We start from the raw sequence: 22950 nt of genomic DNA on the forward strand, positions 1-22950 counted from the left end.
CATTGCCTAATAGTTTTTCCTGGTTGGCGACAAGAGCATGAAGCTTTTGTCGTAAAGAAAAGTGTCGAATTTCGTTTGGATGGATGGACTTGAGTTATTGTTTGTTAGTTCGAATAAGTCTTGTTTTGTTTGTTTGTTGAACAGCATGGTCTAAAAATTTGTTTACATTAACGTTCCGCATGGAGACAAGAACTTAAGGTTCTTGGCGTAAGCAATGTGTCGCCTTACGTTGCGCAATTTTGGTGCGATTTTGGCTTGCTCCAGTTTAATTGCCGATTTACCGTTGCTGCGCCTGATACCTGTGCGCCGGGTGTTTGCTTCTGTTTTGTTCGTATCATGTTGCATGCGTCACCCGCTAGCCGGGTGTGCTGGTCGGTGTTTGAATGTTCATGTTTTATCGTGCGTTAGGTCAAGAAAAGCTAAATCTGCATTTATTGCAGTCTTGATGAAATGTTGGTTACTGGTTTAATGAATTGTCTGTCTGGTTTATGGTATGGAGCATTGTTCGTTTCTGTGAGGTAAAGAAGTGTCTCTGTTAATAAGATATTGTTAAGATGTTTAGCAAGTATGCTACAATGGCTCCTACGGCTACTATCATACAGTGGAACTGTAGGAGTCTACTAGGTAAGCTAAATTCTTTTAAAGCATTAATGGGCGAACACAACTGCGATGTGTTGGCCCTCTTTGAATCTTGGCTATCGGATGACATTATATTAACATTCCCGGGAAATACACCTGTTTACAGTTACAGTCGAATGGCTCACCGTTTGCTTCGACTCACGAGCTGTCTGCTCCGATTTGCATGCCATTACGATCGAAAGAGCGACACTATGGTAGAATCACATGCCGTTAGAATGGAATCACGTGCCGGTAGCTATGGTTTTGTGAATGTTAGCACATTTCAAATTCGCTTCTTCTCTCGAAGCAATAGTTTTTTTTATCGCTTAAACTTACGGATGATTTTAAAAAGATAATTTACGACTAAACGCAATGGAAAGCATTATTTTAAACTATTTTACACGTGTTTTACATATTGTATCAAAGCAAAAATGAACAATACATAAAAACTGTTTATGGAATTCAATGAAAAATATTGAAAAAGAAAAATGTAAACTAATAGCTTCATGAACTTTTCTAAATTTTCTTCGCCGTTCGAACCCGTTCATTTCCGCTAGTTTAATGTAAAGTTCACCACTAAACTCTGAAAAACTAGTGTTGTGTATCGATACTGTTCGATTTTGGTATTGTACTACACAATTTTTCGTCATTAATGGTTTATTAGCCGTTTGTTCGTATAAAAATGCCGACGAAATGTTTTCTAATGGAAACGAACTAACCGGAACTAATCTGTTCATAACACTAAATGCTTCATACAGAAGCAATCAAAAATCCATGTATCCAGCACGTGATTCCATGGTAACGGCATGTGATTCGGTCGTCATGTCGCGCATTCGATGGGAACGGCACGCAAATCGAAGCAAGCAGCTCATGAGTCACAGCAAACGGCGAGCGATTCGACTGTAACTGTAAACAGGTGTGAAATAATCCGTGAAAATCGCGTTACTAGGGGTGGGGCGGGGGGGGGGGGTTCTCATTGGTGTTCGAAAGAGTCAAACTTTCACCAGAATACCTACCCCAAGACAAGAAATGATAGAAACTGTCGCAGTTAAGGCAAAACTGGGCGTTCTTCACGTGACAATTGCATCTATTTATATCCCCCTGATAGCCAATAATGAAAAAGAAAAAAATTGAAAAGTTCAAAGAGGATCTTGGAAATTTAGCAGTGGTCTTGTCTGGACCGCTTTTGATCCTGGGAGACTTTAACTCTCATGGTACAGACTGGGGGTGCGATAAGGATGACATTCGCACTCCTATCATCCGAGATTTCTGCGACAGATTTGGGTTTTCGATTCTAAACTCAGGAGAGGCAACTAGAATGCAGACACCTTAAAGTAGGGCGAGTGTGCTGGACCTGTCTCTATGTCCATCAACAATGGCCCTGGATTTTAGTTGGAAGGTGATCCAGGACCCTATCGGCAGTGACCACTTGCCGATAGAAATTTCCTACATCAAGGGAGGATGTCCAGTAGAAGGAACCCCCGTTAAATGTCACTTAACGATGAACATCGACTGGACGAGATACGGCGAATTAATAGCCGCTTCGCTTTCTCTTGACTTGGAAGATTTGTCTCCTGTCCTGTGTTGTTTCAATTATAAACAAGTGCGCCCTTGAGGCCCAAACATGGCGCTCCCACCAAGCAATGACATTTAAAAAACCTCCCACTCCTTGGTGGGACAAGGATTGCCAAGCGGCTTTTACCAAGAAGCGTGAGGCATTTAAAGCCTTCCGGGACACGGGCTTGAGGTCCTTATATGAAAAATATAAAGGACTGGAGAGAACGTGCAAAAACCTGTTGAAGGTGAAGAAAAAGGGTTATTGGTGTAGATACGTCAATAATCTAGACCCCGCCACTTCACTTAATTCGCCACTTATGCGCCTGGTAGTGACCCTAGGATGGACTCACCGTTCACAATGGTAGAGCTATCACTTGCTCTCCTATCATGCAAAAATTCTTCCCCAGGTCTGGATCAGATTAGCAGCAAATTGCTTCAAAATCTTCCCGACGTACGGAGGAAACGTCTGTTAAGCATCTTCAACAATATGTTGGAGGTCAACAGCGTCCCGCAAGAGTGGAGAGAAGTGAAAGTTGTCACTATCTTGAAGCCTGGCAAACCGCCATCAAGACACGACTCGTATCAGCCAATATCGTTACTGTCATGTCTGAGGAAACTCCTTGAAAGGATGATTCTATTCCGGCTAGAAGAATGGTTGGAATCAAACCACTTTCTCTCAAATACCCAGATTGGTTTTCGTAAAGTCAGGGGTTCTAATGACTACTTAGCACTTCTAATAACAGAAATAGAGCTTGCTCGTGCACGCAAGCAGAACATGGGATCTATTTTCCTGGATGTACAGGGGGCATTTGACTCAGTTTCACCATACAAGCTGAGCCAAAAATTAGAAAATGTGGGGCTGGGTCCAAAGTTGAATAACTTTCTGGCCAACATTTTGTCGGAGAAAGCTATGTATTTCAACAATGGCCATGTTCAGCTAAAGCGGACCAGTTTCCATGGACTAGCACAAGGGTCCTGCTTGAGCCCCCTGTTATATAACTTCTATGTTAGCGAAATAGATTCTTGTCTAGCTCCGAACTGCACCATTAGACAATTAGCAGACGACGGCGTCATATCTTTTGCAAGCAGGGACGCCGCCGAAATACAACTGGCTTTACAAACCACTTTGGACAATCTTGCCGAGTGGTCTGAAAACCTTGGTATCAAGTCCTCTGCAACGAAAACTGAGATGATAGTCTTTTCTCCTTTTAGCAACACGACGAAAAACAGGGAGAAAAGACTATTTGACCCGAATTTTTTTGTCTTTTTGTACGGTGAAAAGATATCAACTACCGACAATTTTCGATACCTTGGTGTTTGGTTCAACTCAAGGCTAAACTGGAGTACACACATCACCCATCTGGTGCAAAAATGCAGTAAAAGAATCAACTTTCTAAGGACAGTCACAGGATTCTGGTGGGGCGCACATCCAACAGACGTCCTGCGACTGTATAAGACAACGGTACTATCCGTGTTGGAATATGGAAGCATAGGCTTCCATTGGGCATCCAACACGCATATCCTCAAACTAGAGAGGCTACAGTATCGTTGTCTTAGATTCCCACTAGGGAGCATGAAATCAACACACAACATGTCCCTTGAAGCGATGACCGGAGTGATGCCGCTAAAACTTCGTTTTGAAATGCTGTCGCTTCGCCTTCTAGTCCGTTCTTCAGTATCAAATACCTTGATCGAAGAAAATTTTAAAGCGCTTCTAGGTTCAGGTTCTAAGATCAAAATCTTGAAAATTTACGAAGATTTTGTTGCCCTACAAGTGCATCCTAGCGCTCCACAGGCATTAAACCGTGCTGCCCTTCCTGATACCTACAGTTCCCTTTTAACAACAGATTCTTTGTTGCTCGAGGAAATTAAGACCATACCGAATGATATTCGCCCGAGGGTAGTTCCGGACTGTTGTGAGAACGCGGCCTCAGCGGCCCTACGAACATTCGTACGACTATCGACGCACGATCGCGGTAGTTGTGCCGAGCGAGAATGAGAGAGTAGTTGATACCGATCGCTCGCGGGCTACGGCTGTTTTAACGTATGTTGTGTTCGTCCAATATTTTAACGTATCGTTTAATAAATAGTTAAGAACATAAAAGTGGCGACGAGGATTTTTATGTTTTACCTATTCGACAAATTTTAATGTGTTCTGTATAAGTTGTGTAAGTAAGCGAACCCCGCTATCCGAGTAAAATTGCGCCGACAAGGAAACGTCGCAGGATGAACCAAGAGGAAGATGAACGACGAGCGTCACAAGTGTGGCAAAATGTGATGCTCCCGACGTTTACGCTAGCACCAACGCAGGATTCGAGTCAACTTTCTGAAACGTTCACTCAGCAAAATGGATCGGCTCCACCATTTTCGACGCCGCCAGTGCAGAGCAACCCATCAACACAAACCGATATTTCGGGAACGGCACATATATTGAAGCTAATGCAGCAGCGGATGGCGCAACAGCAACAAATTTTGCAGCAATTAATGCAGCAAATCAAAGCGCCCACTGAGCAAACGCCACTCGAGCAAATACTAGATTCCTTATGCGCGCACATTAAGGAATGTATGTACGACGCAGAAAACGGATCAACTTTCGCTGCATGGTACAAGAGGTATGAGGATTTTTTCCTAAAAGATGCTGCGCGCTTACAGGACGAGGCAAAAGTGCGTCTACTTTTGCGGAAGCTGGAAACCTCCGAACATGAACGCTATACGAACTGAATTCTTCCGCAGAATCCGCGTGACTTCTGATTAAAAGAAACGGTTGACAAACTGATCTCCTTATCCGATACGAAGGAGTCCCTGCTCCATAGGCGTTACAAGAGCTTGAAACTTTGAAAACTTCCCGCGGAGGATTTTGTAACCTTCGCTTGTCAGGTCAACCAAGGCATCGCCGATTTCGAGCTCGGAAAGCTAACGGAGGAGCAGCTCAAGTGTCTCGTCTTCGTGTGCGGAATAAAAGACGCATGTTACGTCGAATCGAAGAAAATCAGGAGGTAACGCTTCATTAACTTTGCGCTGAATGTCAGCGCATGACAAACCTGCGCCAAGATAGCGATATGATAGAACGCGACCGTAGCGAACAAGTGTTTGCTGTTCATCGTAGCGCTTATCAACGCACATCATGATCAACGCACCAACTCTGCCCCGTCTTATGAAATAAGCGAACAGCATACAAACAAACCTAGCCAACCCTACTGGTTATGGGGATCCTTACTGTTGGGAAGTGCGCGTGTAGACGCGGCCTGATGTAGTAGTTGGTGCTACTCGCAGCTGACAGGACTGTCAGCTGCCGATGTAAGCACGAGGCCACACACTTCCCCATGAGCCGATCGAGTGAAAGGACGTCGAGCGGGTCTCCGTCCTAGGAACGAGTTTTTATCGAGAGAATATAGTTGTTAAGTTTTATCATTGTACATCGTGTGCTCTTATTATCTGTGTATGTGTGGAACAACGGTTGAGAAAGGACACAACACTTACATTGGAATCGCGAATGCATATTCAAGACGCACACGTGCACACAATGCAATTTGGTCGGCGAAGGTTTCTATGAGCAGCAACGAAACAAGAAGCAGTTCAGCCGCAAGAAGTTTTACCCGAATCGAACCAACATGCGCAGTGTTTTCGTAAACGTAAACTGCCTACGACATCGCAGAAAATTGTTGTCATGTACGATGAACGACGTCGAAGTTCGGCTCCAGCTGGATTCCGCATCAGACATCAGTGTGATTAGTCGTCAGCTTTGGAAGCGCATCGGTAGCCCACAGCTATCACCACCATCTGTAGCAGCGAGATCGGCATCAGGCAATAAGCTCGAAATTGCAGGCGAGTTTCTAGCCACTGTCAAAATCAACGACCGGGAGAGGACAGCTGTAATTTTCGTCGTCGAAAGAGGATTAGCGTTATTGGGAACCGATCTAGCTGAAGCTTTCTCTCTATGGTCTGTCCCTATCGACCAGCTATGTAATAAGGTCACCAGCACAACGAATACTCCTGAGGAAATCATAAGGAGATTTCCCCGCCTATTTCGACAAATGATGGGGTTTTGTACGAAAGCTGATGTTGCTTCTTCTTCTTCCTTGGCACTACAACCTCGAGAGGTCTCGGCCTGCCATTTCTAGGTTCCTGTGACTTAATTTTACCCGTAGTAAAGTAGTCAGTCTTACATACGGGGAGGCGGTCTGGATGGGATTTGAACCCCGGCCCTGTCGTGTGAAGACCGGTGCCGCTGTCGCCTCGGCCACCGGACCGCCCCTGGAAGCTGATGTTGCACTACACCTGAAACCGCATTGCAGTCCTGTTTTCCGAGCAAAATGGCCCGTGGCTTATGCCATGCGCGATGCAGTGGATGCTGAACTCGACACACTCGAACAGATATCATCACACTAGTTCAACATTCGGAGTGGGCAGCTCAGATTGTAGTGGTACGCAAGTCAAATGGTCAAATAAGGATATGTAATGACTATTCGACGGGCCTCAACGCCGCACTACACCCCCACGACTATCCGCTACCACTGCCACAGGACATCTACAGGCAGGGCGTATTCAGGAGCATCCACATCCATGAAATTATTGGCAAGAATCTACGTTTACTGGCCGAACATCGACAACGACATCGCTGACCTCGTGGCTGCCTGTAACGCTTGCTCGTCTGCAGCAAAATCGCCGCCACATTCTAGTCCAGTACCTTGGTCAAAGGTAACTGAACCTTGGCAACGCATCCATATCAACTATGCTGGTCCTATCGACTGATACTCCTACCTAATTGCAGTCGCTTTCTCTAAATGGCCTGCGATTATAAGAACTGCCAGCGCGACGTCTAAAGCGACCATACGTATACTGACCAGCATTTTTGCACGCTACGGTATGCCAGTCACCCTCGTAAGCGATAACGGTCGTTAGTTCAAAAGTTCCGAATTTGAGGATTCTCGAGCGATGGAACTGCAATTGAGGACGCACTGGAAATATTTTTACAAACATTCCGGGCCACACCTAATCCGCATGTGCCAAATAATGATGCTCCAGCAACGGTAGAGTTTGGTCGACAAATTCGTACATATTTAGAGCTTATACGCCCAGTTCGCAAACCAGAGAGAGAGAGATTAACGACGAACATTGACAGTTTTAGCTCAAATGATCCGGTGTATGCAAAGGTTTACTCACGAAACGGATGGAAGTAAAAGTCAGGCAAAATACTTCGTAAATGCGGAAACGTGATGTACCGTGTAATGACTAAGGACCATCGAATAATACGGAGTCATATTAACCAGCTTCGTCGACGAGGTTCAACCGTGCAGCAGAATCAGAACCTTTTGCCGCTACATATCCAACTAAACGAATTCAGCTCTCCGTGTTCATTACCACTGTCGTCGTCTGGTCCATCGTCTTCATCATTGTTACCGACTGATCCATCATCATCATCGTCATCGTTCGGCCAATCTGGTCCATCGTCTTCATCGTCACTGCCATCGTCCGCATCGCATTCGTCATCGTCATCGTCGTCATCGTCACCATTACCATCGGACATCGGGTTCGTTCTCATCGTCATCACCCGTGAAACAACCACCATCAGCACCTCCTGCTAGCGACTTCATCTCTCGAGAGTCGCACGGAACGAAGAACAGCCGGCACTATCACCACGCCGCTCCTCTAGAGATAGAAGAGTACCGCGTTGGTTCGACCCGTACCTACTGTACTAAGGAGGAAGATGTTGTGAGAACGCGGCCTCAGCAGCCCTACGGACGCAGCCAGCTGCTCGACGTCGACATTAGTTTGTCGAATATCGACGAACGATCGCGGGTGTGTGCGAGAATGAGAGAGTAGTTGATAGCGATCGCTCGCGGGCTACGGCTGTGTTAACGTATGTTGTGTTCGTCCAATATTTTAGCGTATCGTTCAATAAATATTTCGGTGGGCTCTCTGTAGACCGAGCGTTCATACGCATGATGTCTCGACTTATGTCGAATCATTTCGCGTTGAACGCTCATCTGCCTCATCAAAGTCGACACTATCGTTAGAAGGGAGGCAGACTTTTCTGCAATAGTGTTCTTCATCTCTACCTAGCCTTGATGGAGCGAGTTCGGCCTTGTTGGCGTTGGTTTCGGAGGTGGTCGGCGGGTCCTACCTCGTGATTAGCAGAGACCCTGCTGTTACAGAGGGGAACTCGCCGATAGCTTCTGAGTTCGGTGCTGGCTTGGTCGAGCTTGGACTATCACTGCTGGGCAGTTTGAGAAACACTATACAGAGGCAAATGTTTGTGCGGTCCAAAACGCTGTGTTTTTTTTTTTGTTGTTTAGTTTTGTTTCACTCTCCAGATCCGATACACGGATGGATGATCCGTTTACACACCACACTACCATCAACACAATACCGCCAGCAATAGTCCCGGACCTAATCGTTGCTACAAATTCTACAATAGACCTGGATTTCCACACTGCAATCGCCACACACCCACAACCGAGAATGCCCGGGATAAGGCTTAATACCAGGGAGGAAATGCCTTGGTAATTTCTTTGTGATTTTTTTGTTTTCGACATTTGTATTTCGTCAACACATGCGGTGCTGACAATACGGCTCCTAGCCGTGATAATTAATAAATAAATAAATAAAATAATAGTATTTTCATCGGGGTACGAGTACACACTTCCTTCTAAAATCAACCGTCAATAAAGAAAGACGTGAAGCAGCACATTATGACTTATATATATATATATATATATATATATATATATATATATATATATATATATATATATATATACCACCTCCGAAACCAACGCCAACAAGGCCGAACTCGCTCCATCAAGGCTAGGTAGAGATGAAGAACACTATTGCAGAAAAGTCTGCCTCCCTTCTAACGATAGTGTCGACTTTGATGAGGCAGATGAGCATTCAACGCGAAATGATTCGACATAAGTCGAGACATCATGCGTATGAACGCTCGGTCTACAGAGAGCCCACCGAAATATTTATTGAACGATACGCTAAAATATTGGACGAACACAACATACGTTAACACAGCCGTAGCCCGCGAGCGATCGCTATCAACTACTCTCTCATTCTCGCACACACCCGCGATCGTTCGTCGATATTCGACAAACTAATGTCGACGTCGAGCAGCTGGCTGCGTCCGTAGGGCTGCTGAGGCCGCGTTCTCACAACATCTTCCTCCTTAGTACAGTAGGTACGGGTCGAACCAACGCGGTACTCTTCTATCTCTAGAGGAGCGGCGTGGTGATAGTGCCGGCTGTTCTTCGTTCCGTGCGACTCTCGAGAGATGAAGTCGCTAGCAGGAGGTGCTGATGGTGGTTGTTTCACGGGTGATGACGATGAGAACGAACCCGATGTCCGATGGTAATGGTGACGATGACGACGATGACGATGACGAATGCGATGCGGACGATGGCAGTGACGATGAAGACGATGGACCAGATTGGCCGAACGATGACGATGATGATGATGGATCAGTCGGTAACAATGATGAAGACGATGGACCAGACGACGACAGTGGTAATGAACACGGAGAGCTGAATTCGTTTAGTTGGATATGTAGCGGCAAAAGGTTCTGATTCTGCTGCACGGTTGAACCTCGTCGACGAAGCTGGTTAATATGACTCCGTATTATTCGATGGTCCTTAGTCATTACACGGTACATCACGTTTCCGCATTTACGAAGTATTTTGCCTGACTTTTACTTCCATCCGTTTCGTGAGTAAACCTTTGCATACACCGGATCATTTGAGCTAAAACTGTCAATGTTCGTCGTTAATCTCTCTCTCTCTGGTTTGCGAACTGGGCGTATAAGCTCTAAATATGTACGAATTTGTCGACCAAACTCTACCGTTGCTGGAGCATCATTATTTGGCACATGCGGATTAGGTGTGGCCCGAAATGTTTGTAAAAATATTTCCAGTGCGTCCTCAATTGCAGTTCCATCGCTCGAGAATCCTCAAATTCGGAACTTTTGAACTAACGACCGTTATCGCTTACGAGGGTGACTGGCATACCGTAGCGTGCAAAAATGCTGGTCAGTATACGTATGGTCGCTTTAGACGTCGCGCTGGCAGTTCTTATAATCGCAGGCCATTTAGAGAAAGCGACTGCAATTAGGTAGGAGTATCAGTCGATAGGACCAGCATAGTTGATATGGATGCGTTGCCAAGGTGCAGTTACCTTTGACCAAGGTACTGGACTAGAATGTGGCGGCGATTTTGCTGCAGACGAGCAAGCGTTACAGGCAGCCACGAGGTCAGCGATGTCGTTGTCGATGTTCGGCCAGTAAACGTAGATTCTTGCCAATAATTTCATGGATGTGGATGCTCCTGAATACGCCCTGCCTGTAGATGTCCTGTGGCAGTGGTAGCGGATAGTCGTGGGGGTGTAGTGCGGCGTTGAGGCCCGTCGAATAGTCATTACATATCCTTATTTGACCATTTGACTTGCGTACCACTACAATCTGAGCTGCCCACTCCGAATGTTGAACTAGTGTGATGATATCTGTTCGAGTGTGTCGAGTTCAGCATCCACTGCATCGCGCATGGCATAAGCCACGGGCCATTTTGCTCGGAAAACAGGACTGCAATGCGGTTTCAGGTGTAGTGCAACATCAGCTTCCAGGGGCGGTCCGGTGGCCGAGGCGACAGCGGCACCGGTCTTCACACGACAGGGCCGGGGTTCAAATCCCATCCAGACCGCCTCCCCGTATGTAAGACTGACTACTTTACTACGGGTAAAATTAAGTCACAGGAACCTAGAAATGGCAGGCCGAGACCTCTCGAGGTTGTAGTGCCAAGGAAGAAGAAGAAGCAACATCAGCTTTCGTACAAAACCCCATCATTTGTCGAAATAGGCGGGGAAATCTCCTTATGATTTCCTCAGGAGTATTCGTTGTGCTGGTGACCTTATTACATAGCTGGTCGATAGGGACAGACCATAGAGAGAAAGCTTCAGCTAGATCGGTTCCCAATAACGCTAATCCTCTTTCGACGACGAAAATTACAGCTGTCCTCTCCCGGTCGTTGATTTTGACAGTGGCTAGAAACTCGCCTGCAATTTCGAGCTTATTGCCTGATGCCGATCTCGCTGCTACAGATGGTGGTGATAGCTGTGGGCTACCGATGCGCTTCCAAAGCTGACGACTAATCACACTGATGTCTGATGCGGAATCCAGCTGGAGCCGAACTTCGACGTCGTTCATCGTACATGACAACAATTTTCTGCGATGTCGTAGGCAGTTTACGTTTACGAAAACACTGCGCATGTGCATATACATATATATATATATATATATATATATATATATATATATATATATATATATATATATATATATATATATATATATATTTATATATATATATACATATATATATATATATATATATATTTATATATATATATACATATATATATATATATATATATATATATATATATATATATATATATATATATATATATATATATATATATATAAGTCATAATGTGCTGCTTCACGTCTTTCTTTATTGACGGTTGATTTTAGAAGGAAGTGTGTACTCGTACCCCGATGAAAATACTATTATTTTATTTATTTATTTATTAATTATCACGGCTAGGAGCCGTATTGTCAGCACCGCATGTGTTGACGAAATACAAATGTCGAAAACAAAAAAATCACAAAGAAATTACCAAGGCATTTCCTCCCTGGTATTAAGCCTTATCCCGGGCATTCTCGGTTGTGGGTGTGTGGCGATTGCAGTGTGGAAATCCAGGTCTATTGTAGAATTTGTAGCAACGATTAGGTCCGGGACTATTGCTGGCGGTATTGTGTTGATGGTAGTGTGGTGTGTAAACGGATCATCCATCCGTGTATCGGATCTGGAGAGTGAAACAAAACTAAACAACAAAAAAAAAACACAGCGTTTTGGACCGCACAAACATTTGCCTCTGTATAGTGTTTCTCAAACTGCCCAGCAGTGATAGTCCAAGCTCGACCAAGCCAGCACCGAACTCAGAAGCTATCGGCGAGTTCCCCTCTGTAACAGCAGGGTCTCTGCTAATCACGAGGTAGGACCCGCCGACCACCTCCGAAACCAACGCCAACAAGGCCGAACTCGCTCCATCAAGGCTAGGTAGAGATGAAGAACACTATTGCAGAAAAGTCTGCCTCCCTTCTAACGATAGTGTCGACTTTGATGAGGCAGATGAGCGTTCAACGCGAAATGATTCGACATAAGTCGAGACATCATGCGTATGAACGCTCGGTCTACAGAGAGCCCACCGAAATATTTATTGAACGATACGCTAAAATATTGGACGAACACAACATACGTTAACACAGCCGTAGCCCGCGAGCGATCGCTATCAACTACTCTCTCATTCTCGCACACACCCGCGATCGTTCGTCGATATTCGACAAACTAATGTCGACGTCGAGCAGCTGGCTGCGTCCGTAGGGCTGCTGAGGCCGCGTTCTCACAACATCTTCCTCCTTAGTACAGTAGGTACGGGTCGAACCAACGCGGTACTCTTCTATCTCTAGAGGAGCGGCGTGGTGATAGTGCCGGCTGTTCTTCGTTCCGTGCGACTCTCGAGAGATGAAGTCGCTAGCAGGAGGTGCTGATGGTGGTTGTTTCACGGGTGATGACGATGAGAACGAACCCGATGTCCGATGGTAATGGTGACGATGACGACGATGACGATGACGAATGCGATGCGGACGATGGCAGTGACGATGAAGACGATGGACCAGATTGGCCGAACGATGACGATGATGATGATGGATCAGTCGGTAACAATGATGAAGACGATGGACCAGACGACGACAGTGGTAATGAACACGGAGAGCTGAATTCGTTTAGTTGGATATGTAGCGGCAAAAGGTTCTGATTCTGCTGCACGGTTGAACCTCGTCGACGAAGCTGGTTAATATGACTCCGTATTATTCGATGGTCCTTAGTCATTACACGGTACATCACGTTTCCGCATTTACGAAGTATTTTGCCTGACTTTTACTTCCATCCGTTTCGTGAGTAAACCTTTGCATACACCGGATCATTTGAGCTAAAACTGTCAATGTTCGTCGTTAATCTCTCTCTCTCTGGTTTGCGAACTGGGCGTATAAGCTCTAAATATGTACGAATTTGTCGACCAAACTCTACCGTTGCTGGAGCATCATTATTTGGCACATGCGGATTAGGTGTGGCCCGGAATGTTTGTAAAAATATTTCCAGTGCGTCCTCAATTGCAGTTCCATCGCTCGAGAATCCTCAAATTCGGAACTTTTGAACTAACGACCGTTATCGCTTACGAGGGTGACTGGCATACCGTAGCGTGCAAAAATGCTGGTCAGTATACGTATGGTCGCTTTAGACGTCGCGCTGGCAGTTCTTATAATCGCAGGCCATTTAGAGAAAGCGACTGCAATTAGGTAGGAGTATCAGTCGATACGACCAGCATAGTTGATATGGATGCGTTGCCAAGGTGCAGTTACCTTTGACCAAGGTACTGGACTAGAATGTGGCGGCGATTTTGCTGCAGACGAGCAAGCGTTACAGGCAGCCACGAGGTCAGCGATGTCGTTGTCGATGTTCGGCCAGTAAACGTAGATTCTTGCCAATAATTTCATGGATGTGGATGCTCCTGAATACGCCCTGCCTGTAGATGTCCTGTGGCAGTGGTAGCGGATAGTCGTGGGGGTGTAGTGCGGCGTTGAGGCCCGTCGAATAGTCATTACATATCCTTATTTGACCATTTGACTTGCGTACCACTACAATCTGAGCTGCCCACTCCGAATGTTGAACTAGTGTGATGATATCTGTTCGAGTGTGTCGAGTTCAGCATCCACTGCATCGCGCATGGCATAAGCCACGGGCCATTTTGCTCGGAAAACAGGACTGCAATGCGGTTTCAGGTGTAGTGCAACATCAGCTTCCAGGGGCGGTCCGGTGGCCGAGGCGACAGCGGCACCGGTCTTCACACGACAGGGCCGGGGTTCAAATCCCATCCAGACCGCCTCCCCGTATGTAAGACTGACTACTTTACTACGGGTAAAATTAAGTCACAGGAACCCAGAAATGGCAGGCCGAGACCTCTCGAGGTTGTAGTGCCAAGGAAGAAGAAGAAGCAACATCAGCTTTCGTACAAAACTCCATCCATATATAAAATACATATACGTCCCACACGCACACATATCACATACACACCACATCGTCACTACGGGACATAACATGTGTGAAGTGAACAATTATCATACAATCGACACCCCAGGCCAACACAGAAAGAACGGTGTTTGCAGCAGAAGCAACCAAACCGAAGAACAGAAGTAACAAACGGAAGACAGAACACAGAAGGATGTTGGCTCCACCACGATCGAATCAAGAATGTCGTTTATTCCACCAGACGGTTCTATGCACACCGACATGCCCAATGGTCATATATGTTCACATATTACAGTGCAAGGTGAGTATATCTGGAGTATTTTTTTTTTTTATTCATTAGGAACGGCCTGGCCGTATTGCTGAATATATCTGGAGTATTACACATGCATTAACATTCGTTAAACTTTACCCAAACCGATCGTGTCGAAGAGCATCAAAACGTTGACCGAAGAAATTCACCAGAGGAAAGGCTCCACGGAAGCAGCTAGCTACGAAGGCCGCTCGTAAGCGTGCCCCATCGGCCGGTGGCGTCAAGAAGCTGCATCGTTACCGGCCGGGTACGGTCGCTCTGCGTGAAATTCGTCGTTACCAGAAGTCGACGGATTTGCTGATCCGTAAGCTGCCGTGCCAGCCGTTGGTGCGTGAAATTGCACAGGATTTCAAAACGGATCTGCGCTTCCAGAGTGGTACTGTGGCTGCTCTGCAGGAAGCCAGTGAAGCCTACTTCGTGGGTCTGTTCGAGGACTCGAATCTGTGTGCCATCCACGTCAAGCGCGTCACGATCTTGCCTAAGGACAACCAGATGGCTCGCTGCATCCGCGGAGAGCGTGATTAAAGACATTTACGACATTGACGCAGAAAATCACAAGTTCATTTATTCATATATTTATTTATTTATTTGTTTGTTGATTCAGTAATTTATTCATTCAGTTTTTTTTATTACAAGGAAACTTCATACTAAATTAAGTATTATTATTAGGAAAAAGTTACCCCCGCAACACAAATAGTTTCACAGTGATCCTAGCGCTTCCAGGAGAAGAGAACAGGAACAAAAAAAAATCATTGATGTACCAAGAACCAAAGTTATCTTTGAACATAAGTATCCTTTTTATAGGAAAATAAACAAAGCACGGATATCAAAACAGTGCACAATGAGGTACTCACTCAAAGGAGGGAACTGTAGAAGACATTTGCAATGCAAACATCGTAATTAGGATAAACCAACGAGTAACGAACAACATAAACCTCATAGAGCTCAAAAAGAAAAAAACAATAGAAGAAAACCCAACAAACAAAGAAACATTTCTCACTGTATTTCTCACTGTAAACTCTAACATTGCTCGTGTATTTGCGTGTAGGTGAGCTGCGGTAGCCTGGAGATTCACTCGGTGATGATCGATTCGTGTTTGCTGCTTCCCGAAACATGTTTTCTGCGAGAGATGAGGTATGGTGCAGCATCTCATCTACGACGAAGAGCACCATTTCTCAACTCACCGTCTTGTTTTTTCCCCCTAAAGGAACACTGGCGAACACGAGGAATGCAACGGAGAGTGAGAAACATGAACGGGTTTGTGAAATAAATAATAAATCAGCGTAATATCACAATCTTATCTCAGTGTTATTGTTTGTTTTGTTTTCATTTGCGCTGCCATGGCACCTCTGGCCTATCTTGGACAGCTTGGATCCGAAGAAAATGGATGAAAAAACTACGTGAAACCACGCGTTCGAACTGTTATAATTACCTAAATCTGCTGCTCTCTAACCCAACTGACATCTGTTATACAAAAAAGCTAAAATTTCAAGATACGCCCTGCCTGTAGATGTCCTGTTGCCCGATCGCTTCATGCGCGAATGCTCGTTACGCTCTTAGAGCAGCTCAGCACCATACCAGTTTGCCGTTGGAACGAGCAGCACAGCACACACCCGTTCGCTCTCGCGTGCAGAGGCGCTCAAACATTTTCTCGCTTTCCGTAATGTGCCGTGCACTGCTCGAACCATGATCCTCCGCTTGAGAGCCCCTGAGTGGGAGAGAGCGAACACACGTGTGCAGGGGCGCTCGAACTATTTCTCGCGCGCCGTTTTGGTACTGGCATGCAGCGCTCATTTTAAAAACGTCTGGAAACCCCTGCAAACTTTTGCTTCTCTCTTTCTTTATTCGCTCTGCCCTGAGCACGCTGAGCAACAGTCGTGTTCTGAATGTGATGGAGGGAGGACGTCGCACGCACACGGATAAGCCGAGGCGCATGACCCGGTGTTTGAATGCAGATGGTGTTAGGATTAATCGTGTATTTGCGTGTAGGTGAGCTGCGGTAGCCTGGAGTTTCACTCGGTGATGGTCGATTCGTGTTTGCCGCTTCCCGAAACATGTTTTCTGCGAGAGATGAGGTATGGTTCAGCATCTCATGTACGGCGAAGAGCATCATTTCTCAACTCACAGTCTTGTTTTTTCCCCCTAAAGGAACCCTGGCGAACACGAGGAGTGCAACGGAGTGAAAGAAACATGAACGGGTTTGTTGAATAAATAAAAATTCATTCATTCATATCACACAATCTAATCCGAGTGTTATTGTTTGCTTTGTTTTGATTTGCGCTGCCATAGCGCCTCTGGCCTATGACAGCTTGGATCCGAAGGAAATGGGTGAAAAAACTACGTGAAACCACGCGTTCGAACTGTTATAATTACCTAAATCTGCTGCTCTCTAAGGCAAGATTTAGTATCGAGATTTAGCTAAAAGAACTCGAAAACCGCTATAAGCCTGCTATAAAATGTCAGTTGGGAAGGCAAGATTTAGTTTCGAGATTTAGGTAAAAGAACTCGAAAACCGGGTTCCCAACTGACATTTTATAGCAGGCTTATAGCGGTTTTAGAGTTCTTTTACCTAAATCTCGATACTAAATCTTGCCTTACCCAACTGACGTTTTATAGCAGACTTATGACGTTTTTCGAGTTCTTTTACCTAAATCTCGATACTAAATCTTGCCTTAGAGAGCAGCAGATTTAGCTAATTATAACAGTTCGAACGCGTGGTTTCACGTAGTTTTTTCACCCATTTCCTTCGGATCCAAGCTGTCATAGGCCAGAGGCGCCATGGCAGCGCAAATAAAAACAAAACAAACAATAACACTCGGATTAGAATGTGATATGAATGAATGAATTTTTATTTATTCAACAAACCCGTTCATGTTTCTTTCTCTCCGTTGCACTCCTCGTGTTCGCCAGTGTTCCTTTAGGGGGAAAAAACAAGACTGTGAGTTGAGAAATGATGCTCTTCGCCGTACATGAGATGCTGAACTATACCTCATCTCTCGCTGAAAACATTTTCCGGGAAGCGGCAAACACGAATCGACCATCACCGAGTGAAACTCCAGGCTACCGCAGCTCACCTACACGCAAATACACGATTAATCCTAACACCATCATAGGCTTATCCGTGCGCGTGCGCACCCTCCCATCATCACATTCAGAACACGACTGTCGCTCAGCGTGCTCAGGGCAGAGCGCATAAAGAAAGAGAGAAGCAAAATTTTGCAGGGGTTTCCATACGGTTTTAAAATGCGCGCTGCATGCCAGTACCAAAACGGCGCGCGAGAAATAGTTCGAGCGCCCCTGCACACGTGTGTTCGCTCTCTCCCACTCAGGGGCTCTCAAGCGGAGGATCATGGTTCGAGCAGTGCACGGCACATTGCGGAAAGCGAGAAAATGTTTGAGCGCCACTGCACGCGAGAGCGAACGGGTGTGTGCTGTGCTGCTCGTTCCAACGGCAAACTGGTATGGTGCTGAGCTGCTCTAAGAGCGTAACGAGCATTCGCGCATGAAGCGAGCAGTTATGGCGAGGATCGGGCAATTTTTTTTTGAAATTTAGCCTTTTTTGTATAACAGATGTCAGTTGGGTAGAGAGCAGCAGATTTAGCTAATTATAACAGTTCGAACGCGTGGTTTCACGTAGTTTTTTCATCCATTTTCTTCGGATCCAAGCTGTCATAGGCCAGAGGCGCCATGGCAGCGCAAATGAAAACAAAACAAACAATAACACTCGGATTAGATTGTGATATTACGCTGAATTATTATTTATTTCACAAACCCGTTCATGTTTCTCACTCTCCGTTGCATTCCTCGTGTTCGCCAGTGTTCCTTTAGGGGGAAAAACAAGACGGTGAGTTGAGAAATGGTGCTCTTCGTCGTACATGAGATGCTGAACCATACCTCATCTCTCGCAGAAAACATGTTTCGGGAAGCGGCAAACACGAACCGATCGTCACAAAGTGAAACTCCAGGCTACCGCAGCTCACCTACACGCAAATACACGATTAATCCTAACACCATCTGCATTCAAACACCGGGTCATGTGCTTCGGCTTATCCGTGTGCGTGCGACGTCCTCCCTCCTTCACATTCAGAACACGACTGTCGCTCAGCATGCTCAGGGCAGAGCGAATAAAGAAAGAGAGAAGCAAAAGTTTGCAGAGGTTTCAAGACGGTTTATAATGAGCGCTGCATGCCAGTACCAAAACGGCGCGCGAGAAACAGTTCGAGCGCCCCTGTCTCGTGTGTTCGCTCTCCCGCACTCAGGGGCTCTCAAGCGGAGGATCATGGTTCGAGCAGTGCACGGCACATTGCGGAAAGCGAGAAAATGTTTGAGCGCCACTGCACGCGAGAGCGAACGGGTGTGTGCTGTGCTGCTCGTTCCAACGGCAAACTGGTATGGTGCTGAGCTGCTCTAAGAGCGTAACGAGCATTCGCGCATGAAGCGAGCAGTTATGGCGAGGATCGGGCAATTTTTTCTTGAAATTTAAGCTTTTTTGTATAACAGATGTCAGTTGGGTCGCTAAAGGTTTCGGTAGCGCCATGCTAAAGTTTCTCCAACCGTCCCAAAACGCGACGGTGATCCCTCAACTCCCGCTCCACAAATTGCCAGGAACGAGCCCAAGAAGAAGCGATCTTCTCGGACCTAAGCTCCTGCAGAAAGTCTGGCTTTTCCATCCGAGCCCACGAGCTTCCCGAGAACACCTACCCCGTCTCTGTCCGAGATCTTTGAGTCCTTCCTTTTGACCCTTAACCTCCCGCAGCATCTGCACATGATCGCTACTTGGGGCCTTCCTTTCTTGAAGGGGATGATCATACAGTGGCTGGCTCAATGGCCATGCTTTAGTATGATGGTCCGTTTGGATGACTCCAACGGCTACTATCATACAGTGGAACTGTCGGAGTCTACTTGGAAAGCTAAACTCCTTTAAAGCATTAGTGGGCGAACACAACTGTGGTGTGTTTGCCCGCTGTGAAACTTGGCTATCGAATGACATTAAACTAACCTTCCCGGGATATAATATAATCCGTGAAGATCGCGTTACTAGGGGTGAGGGGGGGGGGGGGGAGGGTGTGTTGTAAGGTAGGCCTAAGTGCTTGAAAGCACTGTGCGCACAGTGCTTGAGGCGAGCTTCCGGCTTTGCTTCGGAGCCAGCATCGGAGACCATGAATTTAGGTAAGTTACACTGGTTTTCTAGGTTTGCTTGCACATTTTTAAAGCTTGTGAAATGGTTACAAACTGCGTTTGTTTTTTTATGCGTTGGCTTACATTTTCGACCGAAATTTGTCGATGCTGAGCAGAAGCAAAGTGTAGTGTTGTGGGTGGAAAAAGTGCAGTGCAGTGAAAGTTGCCTCGTTTTCAACCCCATTTCGGAAACGATAATTATTTTTGTAGAAAAAACTATCCTCAGCTACTATCGTTTACGTTAGCTAGTTTATACACTGTTTCGTATAGTTTTCTTCCGTGCTAAAGAGAAGCTTTTGTTTGGTGCTACGAGAGTGAAAGATAGAATAATGAGTTTCCTCGTTCTTTAATACTGCCATTGCAAGAGAATCAATTAATTCAGATAAACCCTGGCGAGAGGCAAATTAGTTATTTTCCGTCACCATCCGGGAATCACGAACCCACCGGGTTCTAATCCGTTTGGTCGCGTTGTGTTTTTAGCGTCAATGTTGTAGCATTCGCGTCGCAAGGTCGATATGCGAGGTCATTCGTAAGGCCATTCGGGTTGTAATTACTGTTATGACGATCCGTGTTAAAAAACACCTATTTTGCATGGTAATTGTTAAATAGCTAAAAACGTATTGATTGTCTCTAATAACTATGCGTCTGTTCGTTACGCTTTCAGGTGGATTCATGTGGCAAGCCTTTCTGGAAATGGTTTATTTAAGCCTACAGCGCGCATATGCGGCAAGTTACAGTTTAAGTAAATGGTCACATTCTAAAATTAAGTTTCAAATGAATTTACATATTTCTCTGCTTCTACTGGGTATCGTTAATAATGTGATTGCTCTGCTACACATGTTTTAAAAGGTTAAAACTCTAACCGCTTAATTTCTTGATAACTTGTATCAAATGGTCGCGTTCGCAACAAGTCAGATGTAAGCAAGCTTCAAACGTCTAATTTAATTTTTTATTTTGCTTCGTTTATGTTTCTTTACAGATGTTTTATATGATTCCAATATTGTATCAGTAGATAGCGTTGGTGGTGGTATAGTGGGTAGTAGTATAGATGTAAATACTAACGATATTGATGATGAAGTAGAAGAACCGGCTGAACTTCGCGATGATTTTTGGACGGAAGCTTATAGCTTCTTGAACGATTTTTCAACGTTGAAAGACGCTTTGAAATATTTGGCAGTGGCAGGGCATCTTTCTCGAAGTTTTCTCAACTTGCTGTTGGCAATTTTAAGAAAGTTTGGACACCCTGATCTACCGAAAGACGCTCGTTTGCTTCACAAAATACCCAGAGTAAGCAATGAGATTCAAACCGTTGCAAGTGGACGTTTTTGGTATCCGGGTATTGAGGTTGCCCTTTGAAATGTTTTTAAAAATAGCCCTCCACAAGTGACGAATTTAAGCCTTCAAGTATCGATTGATGGACTTCCACTTTTCAAAAGTAGTGTCACTCAGTTTTGGCCAATTCTATTCAAGGTAGAAGAGATATCCGATTGTCCGGTAATGGTAGCGGGTATATTTAGCGGCCAAACCAAACCCGGTTGTCTCGTGCAATTCCTGCGTCCAATAGTTGACGAAATTAACAATTTACGTTCAACAGGCATACAGTTTGGTGAACATGTACTTCCAGTTGTATTAAGGCCTTCATTGCTGATTCCCCAGCACGGGCTTTTATTAAGTCTGTTATGGGATTTTCGGGTAAACACGGTTGCACGAAGTGCACTACCGTTGGAGTGCATGTACAACCCGAAAGTAAGGTAATTTTTAATCCTTCACCTGCACCCGCGCGTACTGATACTAGTTTCCGTGCAAGAGAGGATAAAGAACACCATAAGACAATACATACCCCCTTAGAAGACATTGAAGGTTTAGATATGATCAAGAGCTTTCCAGTTGCTGATCGATTGCATCTTCTTGATTTGGGTGGTAGTCGTAAATTTCTCCAGGGATTTATGAATAATAAAATGGTTAGCTTTGAACGGTGGACAAGTGATCAAAAAAAAAAAAGTGATCTCACTTTTTGGTTAAAACCAAGCTTCCTTCCGAAGTACACCGACCATTTCGATCGCTGGAAACACTTCAGTATTGGAAAGGAACCGAGTTTAGATCATTTCTGCACTACGTTAGCCCTGTAATATATAAAGATTTCATGCATGAGGTAGGGTATAATCATTATCTTCTCTACTTTTGTAGTATTACAATTTATTCTTCGTCAACCCATGCGCACTTACATTCTCTAGCACGTAGAATGCTTCTTAAATTTGTTTTAGATTTCCCAATTCATTATGGTCGCACCCATATGAGCAGCAACATACACAATCTTCTGCATGTTCATGAAGACGTTGAAGTGCATGGTGTATTCGACTATTTCTCGGCATATCCTTTCGAGAATTTTGTACAGTTTCTTAAAAGGTGCGTGAGGAAAGGTTCTAAATGCTTAGAACAAGTAGCTGGTAGATCCAAACTGTTTGCCTCGATGAATGTAGTCTTTAGTTCAAACAAAAACGTGTATCCATGTGTAACTTCGGATGGCTGTGGGTTGCATATTACTGCCAGTTTTGTTTTAAAACCTGTTTTTAAAGATCAGTGGTTATTGACAACATCAAACTCAATAGTTAAATTTGTAAGGGTGGAAATCTCCTCCTAAAATATTTTTATTATACGTGGCATTCAGTACCAAAATAACGTAGATTATTTTCGCGTTAATATTGAAGACGATGTTTCGCGTATTGAATTAGAATCTAGTGAAATAGTTATTTACAAACTAAATTCTTTTCTTCCATCAATACCAGTCACCCTGACCATTGAATCTATAAAATGTAAATTAGTAGCCGTTAATTTACCTCCTCGTCCTCTAGTTTATTTCAATGTAGATGAATTTGTAGACGATACACCCACACTTATATTATTTATTCCTATGCTACACAGTTTTAATAATAATTGATAACATATTAATGGTGGTGGAATTGGTGGCAGTAAAATTATTATGGTAATTAAAACCTAGTACACAGTTGGAAGACAGTAGAGATGCATGAGGATCAACAATCCAACTAAGTTGAAATGAGCACCATTCTTCAATTAGCAATAGACGATGACGACATGGAATAATGTCCTTATACACGAATCGCCAGGAACACATCCTTTTCAGAAAGG

General features: G+C 44.9%; 1 protein-coding gene, 1 long non-coding RNA gene and 1 pseudogene across 2 annotated transcripts; all 3 read left to right on the forward strand.

The window, feature by feature from the left end:
- Positions 1–12804: 12804 nt before the first annotated feature.
- Positions 12805–15700, forward strand: LOC118505784 (annotated as a pseudogene).
- A 3-nt stretch (positions 15701–15703) lies between these two features.
- Positions 15704–15923, forward strand: LOC118514601. The gene is made up of 2 exons (XR_004906681.1): positions 15704–15759; positions 15833–15923. It is a non-coding gene; the product is annotated as an uncharacterized LOC118514601 (long non-coding RNA).
- A 3827-nt stretch (positions 15924–19750) lies between these two features.
- On the forward strand, positions 19751–21188 carry LOC118514141. Its single transcript, XM_036060750.1, has 2 exons — positions 19751–19794; positions 20783–21188. The coding sequence occupies exons 1-2, from the start codon at positions 19785–19787 to the stop codon at positions 21157–21159; spliced, it is 387 nt and encodes a 128-aa protein (XP_035916643.1). The 5' UTR covers positions 19751–19784; the 3' UTR covers positions 21160–21188.
- Positions 21189–22950: the final 1762 nt, after the last annotated feature.

This window comes from Anopheles stephensi, chromosome X (assembly GCF_013141755.1).
Source record: "Anopheles stephensi strain Indian chromosome X, UCI_ANSTEP_V1.0, whole genome shotgun sequence".
Lineage (NCBI taxonomy): Eukaryota > Metazoa > Arthropoda > Insecta > Diptera > Culicidae > Anopheles > Anopheles stephensi.